We start from the raw sequence: 10,798 nt of genomic DNA, 5'->3' as shown, positions 1-10,798 counted from the left end.
GGAGGGGGGGGGAGGGGGGGGGAGGGGGGGGAGGGGGGGGGAGGGGGGGGGGAGGGGGGGGGAGGGGGGGGGGGGGAGGGAGTTCATACGAGTTGGGGCAGATCCGCGACTGTGAACATGGTTCTAACGTCAGTGGATGTAAACAAGTTTTTGAATGAAACAAAACGAAGTCGTTGAAAATGTTGACCGAAAAACGACCAGAACACAATTTATGACAAGTGTGTGCGAGTGCGTGTGTTTGTGACATGTTTGTGTGTGTGTGTGTGTGTGTGTGTGTGTGTGTGACACTGTGTGTGCGTGTGTGTGTGTGACAGTGTTTGTGTGTGTGTGTGTGTATGAGTGTGTGTGTGTGTGTGTGTGTGTGTGTGTGTGTGTGTGTGTATGTGTGTGTGTGTGTGTGTGTCTACGTGTGTGTTTGTTTATTTGTTTGTGCGTGTAATTCGCACGCGCTTGTGTGCGTGCGTGCTTTTATGTGTGTATACGCGTATGTGCTTCAGTGCATGCTTGTGCGCACAAGTATGATTATTATTATATCATATTCTGTCTTGAGTTTGCCGGGATCAGATCGCGAATAGTGCAAGAGTGTGCGCAAGATAAATAATGTAGCAATTACTCGTACCATGCTTTGTCACGTTTTCCATGCAGTGCAATATATACTTCACAACAAATACCATTTAATGAGAAACGGAGTATATTAACAGGATGGTATGATTTGTGTAACAAAAGGTAAAATGAAGGGAAAACCGTTCTCAGCAATCCATTTTGTCTCATTAACTCATTTCAATCGTCGTTTTACCTTTAAACTCTTCAATTTCATTGAGAGGCTCTATCGGCTCTGCAAAACCCACGAGAATAACGCAGAATGATGACAGCATCAACAGAAAATGAATTTGACGAAATAAATACTAAATGAACAAAAGCTTTGCCCATACAAATTCACATAAAATCACGGAAACTCGTCAGTTTACGACGAAGACACTCAGCTTCGGTTTTTTGTTTAAATGTTTATTTTATTATATTATGCATTGTAGGTATAATCAGATTACATCCAATAAAAATTTGAGTTGGTCTCTTTTTTTCAATGCGTCTTCATATTTTATTTATTTATTTTTGAAAGTACATACATGCAGTAAAACGGATTTGAATCGAATCTCATTTCATTGACATTTCCAGTCTCTAGATTAGCCAATAAATGTTCAGCAATTATACATTTGAGTACGGGCGTTTTGAAAACAAAACTGAATTTATTGGCTTCAAAAATAATGAGTTTTTATATTAGACACTTCCATAAATTTTGTTTCTTTTCAGAAGGCAAAATGGGATAAAACTCAGTTATCATAAACCAGTAAAATGATTCCGCTCAGCTGAGTGTAATACAGAATGAATAATTACCTTCATCACTATTGCAACCAGACGGTAATTTCGACTTTGACTGCAATATAATTTGGGAAAATATTTAAGGTTCAGCTACCCTTTCATGAATGCATGCTGTAACTGAACAGCTAAATAATAGGCAGCCTGTATATATGCGTGTAATTGAAGAAGCTTGCAAAATAAACACACATTAAATAATATCAATACACGCGGGGCGCACACGCGGTTTCGCTTTGATTGAGCAACTCAGTGAAATACTCAAAAATATGATGCAGTAATGTACATTAAAATTCATAATATCATCTTTTTCCACTGGCAAGATTTGCTTGTAAACAATAAAAGATAGGAGATTCTGTTCCGACCGGTAATAAAAGTGTTAAAATTACTAATACAAGCATATGGATACTATTGCTGAAGATTATATATGGTGCAATTGACACATGAAATCTAATATGAAATGTCGTTCCGTTGTTGTTGTTTTTTCTCTTTCTTTTGATTCTGAAAACATGTTTGCTTTTATCTTCAAGTTGTAAGGTATGAAATCCACATGCAAAGTACGTTTCTGTTCGTTCGTCTGTTCATTTTTCTTTTTGTGAAGTTCTCAAAATAGAAGTATGCTCACACCTATACTTGTCAAATTTTGATATTATTTTGTTTAATTGATATTCTTTGTTTTGCTTAGACAGAGTCACAGGTATCCATTGCATCGCTAATTGGTAGCTCTTCTTTTCTTCGGAATATATATTATTTTGCTCCTTTTGAGAGAATTATTTCTTATTTCAAATATCCTGCATGTCAGCAAAAAGCAATTTACATGTTTGAAATCTGGATACGAGTTGTTTCCATATTAGCACAGTTATGAAATAATCCGAAACAGAAAGAGACACACAAAATAAAATGCGAAAAAAAAGACAAAATACTTATGGATACATGTTATAACAATGTACTTCTAAGTAAAATTCAAAGACTAACCAAATGTGCAATCAACAAACATAAAATGAAAACAATTATAAATTTAATCACACGTGAGTAATGCAAATGAAATGGCGGCATGGGTAAGTTAGTATTTGACTACTGAAACTAAATGAAAACAAAAACATGAGCGATAAAACAAAGAGATCCACACGCAGACTCTACTCATATATTTGGGAATAACTGAGAAGGTTGTGAGCGGGAGTATGAACAGCGAAGTTAAAAACAAATTAAAAATATCCTTCAATGAGAGACATGATTTTCTCATAAGTCATACTAAATTTCACACATAAAATAGGAGCCAGAACAGCATGAGACTTTCTTTTCTTTCTTTCTTTATTTGGTGTTTTACGTCGTTTTCAACCGTTCAAGGTTATATCGCGACGGGGAAAGGGGGGATGGGATAGAGCCACTTGTTAATTGTTTCTTGTTCACAAAAGCACTAATCAAAAAATTGCTCCAGGGGCTTGCAACGTAGTACAATATATGACCTTACTGGGAGAATGCAAGTTTCCAGTACAAAGGACTTAACATTTCTTACATACTGCTTGACTAAAATCTTTACAAACATTGACTATATTCTATACAAGAAACACTTAACAAGGGTAAAAGGAGAAACGGAATCCGTTAGTCGACTCTTACGACATGCTGGGGAGCATCGGGTAAATTCTTCCCCCTAACCCGCGGGGGGACAGCATGAGACAAGCTGGCTATAATACAATCAATACACAGTTCAATTTGTGCAAGAAACGGGATTCAGCCGAGATTCACAAAACGTTTACAGTCGTATACAATATGGAGACAAACTCTCCCTCTCTCTCCCCATTCTACAGAGTCAAAATAATGTCAACAGTTATATTGCACACAACACACATTTTGATTGGTTCTGGAGTCTTTGCAAAGGAGAAATGCAACCTGATTTTCTCAGCAGTTATTCTGCAGATTAAAACGAAAACTGAGAAACAAGAACACTGATTCCTTTTTGTTTTACATGCAGAAATATGAACCCTACTGAAATCGCGAGATGATGTCTTTTCACTCTTTCCTCATCACCACATAACTTTGTAAATAAAACAAACACTGGACCAGAAATGAAAACGCGGATTCAAAAAACGTGATGAATAAGTGAACACCCGTATCAAAGACTGTCCAATCAAATATCTCTGATTCTAATCTTGATTTCTGATCAACTATTGCAGAGGAAATGCTGTCAATAAATTGGGGGGGGGGGGGGGGGGTTGGGTGTGAATCACGTTCTCTGGTAAAAAACAAACAAACTACAATCAGAAAAACCAAACAAAAATAATGCTCAGGGTAAACGTTCTCTTGCTAAATCTACGTATGTGTTCTAGGCAACTTATTTTTTTCTTCACAGGAAGGTGAGGGACAAGTAACACGCCAACGGGTTCCGTTTAAACTCTTAAAAGCATAATACTGTAAAAGGGGGCTGGTTTAAACAATATTTTCTTGAAATTTATCAAGATTCAACAAGCTATGCTTAAGTGGACAAGCTAATCGAAGTATAACATTTATTTTTGTTTCGTGCATGATAACACAAAGTCGGTCAGACAGCTACAATTGCAAGCAGCCAGAGAGAGAAGTCAAACATTTCAGATCATGTCATGCAAATTTTTCATATTCATATCAATCTGATTACAAGAATGTTTATAAAACAGAATATCAGGAGGTGTCAAAATGCCGGAAAACCCGAACTCGTACTGTTCTAGTTCAGCTTTTCGTGCATTGGCTCAACTTTTCATTCAAATGTTTTCGCCCGTAGACGGTATCCCAGAAAACGGTTAAAACCAGAGACATTAAAAATATTAAAGTTCGCGTTCTAAAAATGCTACGGTATAAAAGAAGACCAACACACTACAAATGCATGTTACACGAAACACAAACAATGAATTCAACACGGTTGTATACGCTCAAAAACTTAAAATGGGTAATATATAAGATTCAGCCTCATCAGATATATATAACATCGTATCATATCATCAATAAGATATCAGCATTTACAGGTTGGAGACGCGAGTTGGGCTTGAAACAAGCCAGCTTGAGAAAGTCTGTATTTCAGTACATGTGAGCAGTAGAGAGTCCGTTTAACACAGTTCTTCAACCAGGAGCAAAACGGGCACACGGCTGCTTTGAAGTACTGCTACCTTGGGACTATCCACTCCTTCGGTCAATGAACTATTCTTGTGCAAACAATGATCTTTGAAGTAACTCGATCAGATCATGTTCAAAAAAATGCAACTGTGGTGTAGCTCTTGGTGAGACGCTTCATCCTGGTCACAGCGCTAGGCCACTGCCACACACGGACCTCGGTGAGGACGTCTGCTCCCGTTCTTGAGGCGAGTTCGTGCAGAGATCCTTTGCAGAGGTGCTTCCGAGCCTTTCAGTGTCATTGTCCAGTGAAGCGATTTCACTCTTCTTGCAGCCAGAGAGCACTGCCAAACTCCAATCTCAGCAGTTGAACGTTTATCGTTTCTTTGCTGAGCTGAGCTCAGCCCCATATTTAACAAAACAACAGCGTCAGTTACTTCTTCGTTCAGTACAGAAAGTAGTTTGAAGCTGTCATCAAAGTTACCTCCCCTTCTTTCATGAAACTCAGATATATGTCCATCTTTCAAGGTCAGTTAGCGTCCCTGGACCATGTAGAGATGGGGTGAAAATAACTCAGTTGTCAGCGTGGAGTGAAAATATAGGAATATGTGAGGAGATTTCTCCTCGAATTTCCTTCCAGTTTTATGTAGGACGTCTTCAAAGGCTGCATGAGCTGGCGTGGTATCTTGCTACCGACATGCAGTGGACCTCATCCAGTCTCAGTAAGTCCTAACACATCGTTGCCATTCAACACTCTCATGAACAAACACTTGGTTTTTCTCTATTGAAAATCAGCAGTCCAACTCCACATCGGGAGAACATAATATACAGCAGAACCGCCCGGTCAAAATACTCGTTGCCGAACGTCCCTGTACGATACAGTTTTTTCTCACACAGTGACATTCATATCTTTGCAAAGGATTTCTGTTAGTATTCTATTTTCAATAAACCCCCAACCCAAGAAACCTCCCCAATCGGAAAAGGAGAAATTTGAGCCGACATATCTGTTACAGGGAAATTAAAAACAACCGAATTGGAGGGAAAGCAAACACGATTTCGAACCGTCAGACGGAGACAGATTCCCCCCAAGGATAGAAGGAATATGTTTCTTCCAGTATCAGTCCAAGCTGGTCGAGAGATAACCAAACGCGTGTTGATAATCCAGTGTTTTTCGAATCGTATTTCCAACCCGAAGTTAGTATCACCGTGGAGAGCTGAGCCCAACGCCACTATGTAACTATTACGTGATCTTATGTCCCACTGCGCATGTCCGCCCAGTGACGTATGTCCGGGAAAGTGCTTTAAGATTTCGAGGCAGCGCCGGCAGTGGTGCTGACTGGTTCGTTCCTCAGAGTACCGGGAGCTCCGTAGTAGTATGGAGGGGCATCTGTGGACAAAGATGGGCAATGTTACATTGATATAGTTATCATCATTATTGAAAGACCAAGAAAGCCGTTATCCTCATTATTGAAAGACCAGGAAAGCCGTTCTCATCATTATTGAAAGACCAGGAAAGCCGTTATCATTTTTGAAAGACCAGAAAAGCCGTCATCGCGCTAGATGCTTTCATATATAAAGCGGTACATGAGTTACAAGACAAGGACGATACATGTAAAGGTACATGAGTTACAAGACAAGGACGATACATGTAAAGGTACATGAGTTACAAGACAAGGACGATACATGTAAAGGTACATGAGTTACAAGACAAGGACGATACATGTAAAGGCATCGTCCTTCACGTAAACACGATCACGTTCACACCACAGATCTGTCCCGGCTCTCACATGGAATAATCGCATCCTGTCACTTGGACTCATACCAACAAGCAATAGTGTGACCGCATCCTGTCACTTGGACTCACACCAACAAGCAATAGTGTGACCGCATCCTGTCACTTGGACTCACACCAACAAGCAATAGTGTGACCGCATCCTGTCACTTGGACTCACACCAACAAGCAATAGTGTGACCGCATTCTGTGCACAGTGAGATTTGTTTTCTTTTTTTAATTTTTCTTTCTTTTGGTGATTTCTTCAATAGTTTGACAGAAGTGGCACTTACAATAATGATTCACCAACAACAACAACAACAACCAACAACACCACCACAACATCAACAACAACAACAACAACAACAACAACAACAACAACAACAACAACAACAACAACAACAACAACATCAACATCCTACTCTCCACATGATGCGGTCAGGCTTTTGATGTTTGGCAAGAGTTTCAAAACACGATCACTGCCCGTTCACACGACAACTTTACACTTTGCCTGGGGAAATGATTGCCAGTGTTGATATCAATCACAAATGTGGGTCGCAGACTAGGAACAATCGATGTCGCTTTGTATGCCGTATGGAACACCTGGGTAGGTATAGAATTACCTGCCAATACAGTTAACGTTCACTCGCTGAATCGCGTCTCTGCAATTAGGACAGTTAACAAAATAAGTTGTTCTGGTCTGCTTCATGGTGATCAAACCGTCGTGCAAATTGAGCACACAAATGCCAGTTATCTTGAGTATTAAGTTTAGTGCAAGGCTGAAAGTTATTGATATTAAATAAATTCTAATTGTACTGTAGAAGATATGCGTAGTTTGTTATGGCTATAACTTTGGCCGATTAGACTGCATTCAGTATTATGACTTGATAAGCGAATGCGACATAATTTTCTCACATAAAAATGTCCGACTATAAAAACAACTACAAGAACTAAAAGCACTACAAGTCATTATAATCTCTCTCACACCTGAAAACACTTTATAAAATGTGATGAAGTCGCAATCACAACTGAAATCATTTTTGTTGTTGAAATGTTTACAATTAATATCAGTGCATGAAGCACTTTCACAAAAAGCTTACGTCATTAATAAATACGTAAATACTTTCGAAAACGCCTGCGTCACCATTAGAGCTCAAAGCACTATTGAAAATTAGGAAAATTTTATCAGCGCTCTAAGCACTTTAAATTTTGTTTACAAAAAAACAACGATCAAATCTCTATCACAGCTGAAAGCACTTCTATAAAACATTAAAATCGTTATCAGTGCTTTTTGCAAATAACTGCGTTTTCTTTCCGCTGACATTGTTGTTGCAGTCTATAAAGTCTACTGGTTAAGTCCACATTGCTTTAGATTATTAGTTTTACATTCTTTATTTTAATCTGACATTTAATATTAGGGTAATAGCTTTATTTTGACCTTGACATCACATGTATAACTTATTTTCTATGAAGTTGTAAATACATAACCATACTTAATATAAGAATAGGTTATTGTGTGGTCCCAAGTTATTCTGTTGTATGACATGTCACCCTATGTTTCCTCAATAAAATTATGTCAAAGGTGAAGGTTAAGTAAGCTGTTCCGTACGACCGTCATAGTTTTCAATTACTTCGTGCGTCTTTGTTTCTTGACCAGTACATTTGATTTTGGTCCCGTTGGTACCACGCACGAAGCAATTGAAAACTGTGACTGTCTAACGTAACAGCTTAGTTTGCGACTTCTGTCTCGTGTGTGGCGCACGTTATATGTCAAAGCAGCACCGCCCTGATATGGCCCTTCGTGGTCGGCTGGGCGTTAAGCAAACAAACAAACAAACAAACAAACAAACAGCTTGGTTTACCTTCACCTTAAACCAAATAACTGAAATTACTATCATCGCTAAAAGCATATTTAGTAATGAAAGGACAAGCAGCAGGTTCTCCCCCTTAAAGCCTGTCTTTTAGTGGGCCAAGTCGACTAAGAGAAGTATACTTGGCCAAGCTGGCCGCATGACGCTTTAAGGCGGTCCGAAATTGAGCACGAAGTCGACTTCGCGAATACTACGCCAAGTCTTTTTACCGAAAACTCAGTGCTAAACCTTCGTGCAGCCAACTTTGTGAAGTATACTTCGTGTAGTTGACTTCGCCCAGTTAAGGACAGGCTTTAACACTGAGTTTATGGTAACAAGACTTCGCCCAGTTAAGGACAGGCTTTAACACTGAGTTTATGGTAACAAGACTTCGCCCAGTTAAGGACAGGCTTTAACAGTGAGTTTATGGTAACAAGACTTCGCCCAGTTAAGGACAGGCTTTAACAGTGAGTTTATGGTAACAAGACTTCGCCCAGTTAAGGACAGACTTTAACACTGAGTTTATGGTAACAAGACTTCGCAAAGTCGACTTCGGGCTCAACGAAGAGCCGCCTTGACCAAATGACGCCTAAGAGCTAGATAAAAATGTTAAGAAAGAGGTGTTAAGTAAAGCGGTAAGCAGAACTCACTAAGCGGCAGACCTCCGGCCCCGTATCGAATGGCGCTCCAGGCAGGGTCGGCGTAGCTCCCCGAGTACTGGCTGTAGGAGACCGTTCCGTTGTACGCAGAGTACTCCCCACCTACAACACAGCCAACATAGCACGACAAGCGTTAGTGGCGATGCAGCACAGAGAAATAGGCAAGCATAGATGATGATACATGGTGTTTTACGCCCTCATGGGTGTTACCCCGGGCAAGCACAGATGATGAAACATGTTGTGGTACGCCCTCATGGGTGTTACCCCGGGCAAGCAAAGATGATGATACATGTTGTTGTACGCCCTCATGGGTGTTACCCCGGGCAAGCAAAGATGATGATACATGTTGTGGTACGCCCTCATGGGTGTTACCCCGGGCAAGCATAGATGATGATACATGGTGTTTTACGCCCTCATGGGTGTTACCCCGGGCAAGCACAGATGATGAAACATGTTGTGGTACGCCCTCATGGGTGTTACCCCGGGCAAGCAAAGATGATGATACATGTTGTTGTACGCCCTCAAGGTAAAACCATGAGGTGTTACCTGTATCAGATATAAATATATGTCCCTGGTTCAGTCAGGGCAGCGTTTCAATGCAGGATAATGGATGGATACATGTTTTTTTTAAATTTTTCATTCTGATGAAAATGCCTCCACGGTGCTGTTCATGAAAGAAAATGAGCAGTTCCAATGAGATTGTTGAGATGGTATGTCTTTTGTGCACCATTAAAGAAAATATATCAGCTAAAAAAGCGAATGCAACATCAGCTTTCTATGAGCATTATAATACCAAGATGCGTTCTAAATTTAAAATTGCGTACAAATGCTTTCTAAATTTACAATTGTGTACACAGTTTTGTTAGTGAAAGACTGCTTGTCACAAAAAAATGTACATACAAAATTTTGTTTAACAATCCTGTAACTCCGCAGCCTAAATACACAATCGGCCAACCTCCTAACTTTTCAAATACCCCTTCGCGTTGAAATTGTCAACGCTTACTTCCAGAGTCCCCCCCCCCCCCTCCATACTGTACATGCGCCATTTGGGATCAGCAAACACAAAAGACTGATTAAGCCATTTAGGTTTGATTTTGAGTCTGTTGCATACCCGCGGGTCCATAATTTGAACTACACTCGCTGTGGTTGTTCTTTTGTGTTTGACCCTTGGGGCTTGTTTCTATAAAAAAAAAAAACCCATGCACCTACAATTGCTCAAAACACAAACAGGGCCACAAAACGCTCACTTGGTAGCCTGGCCCGCTTTTCACAAATATTCCTCCTCCTCATTATTAATACGGTGACGAAGAAGTCTGCGTTCAAAGCATCATTATTTTGTTCTTTGTGCCTAGCACCGAGCGCTGACACACCTTTCCCTTTCTCTCTCCTCAACAACACCACAGCTAAATGCCTCGTGACGCCACCATTCAAGTCTTTCTTCTACCTGCCCCCCCTCCATCCCCCTCACGCCTCACCCCCCCCCCCCCAAAAAAAAAATCTTTTCTAACATTTTCTTTCATATTCCATTCCCCTTATTACACAAGAAAAGAGAAGGGAAAAAGAAATCAGTCGGAGAAAGAAACAAAACAAAAAAAACCCAGAGCGGATCTTAAACAAAATAATGGTCTAACATTTTTTTTCATAATCCATTTTCGCTTACACAAGAAAAGGAAAGGACAAAATTTCAGAGAAAAAAAAATGGAGCGGAAAATGGCGGCAGATGGCTAATAGATGACATACGGCAAGTTGCCGGGTACGCCTCATTACCCGGGCCCCCGGGCCAAGCACCCCGGGGTGTCCACCCGAGTTTTTTGCGGTCCGCGGGGGTAGATAGCGCCTGGAGAACATCCGTCAAGGCTAAATTGTCACAGCTTTTTATCTTGTGAGGCCGTTGCAGGAAAATGAGTTAATCATCATTCTTTCTCTTGTCTGATTAAGGGGGAGGCACAAGATTTATGCGAAGAGCAGAGAGAGGGGAAAAAAAGCTGTGTTTGATAATTATATTTCTATGCAGGAATTGAATGGTATTCAGATCTCTTAGCGGGAGGGCCAGGCTCGGCCAGTGG

General features: G+C 40.4%; 1 protein-coding gene across 7 annotated transcripts in view; it reads right to left on the bottom strand.

The window, feature by feature from the left end:
- Positions 1–1,008: 1,008 nt before the first annotated feature.
- The window catches only part of LOC138957746 (paired box protein Pax-5-like), a 255,055-nt gene continuing 245,265 nt past the window's right edge, over positions 1,009–10,798 (bottom strand). For 5 of the 7 annotated variants that reach the window (XM_070328817.1, XM_070328820.1, XM_070328826.1 and 2 more), the window contains 2 exons: positions 8,724–8,834; positions 1,009–5,839 (listed from right to left, as the gene is read on the bottom strand). In XM_070328817.1, coding sequence (XP_070184918.1) covers positions 5,754–5,839; positions 8,724–8,834 — 197 coding nt within the window. In that variant the 3' untranslated portion in view covers positions 1,009–5,753. The remainder of the gene's footprint in view (positions 5,840–8,723; positions 8,835–10,798) is intronic. The other 2 variants (XM_070328814.1, XM_070328830.1) reach the window with 2 other exon arrangements.

This window comes from Littorina saxatilis, linkage group LG2, assembly GCF_037325665.1.
Source record: "Littorina saxatilis isolate snail1 linkage group LG2, US_GU_Lsax_2.0, whole genome shotgun sequence".
Taxonomy (NCBI): Eukaryota; Metazoa; Mollusca; class Gastropoda; order Littorinimorpha; family Littorinidae; genus Littorina; species Littorina saxatilis.
Note: the sequence above shows the minus strand (reverse complement) of the source record. Positions and strands in the feature narration are given on the sequence as shown.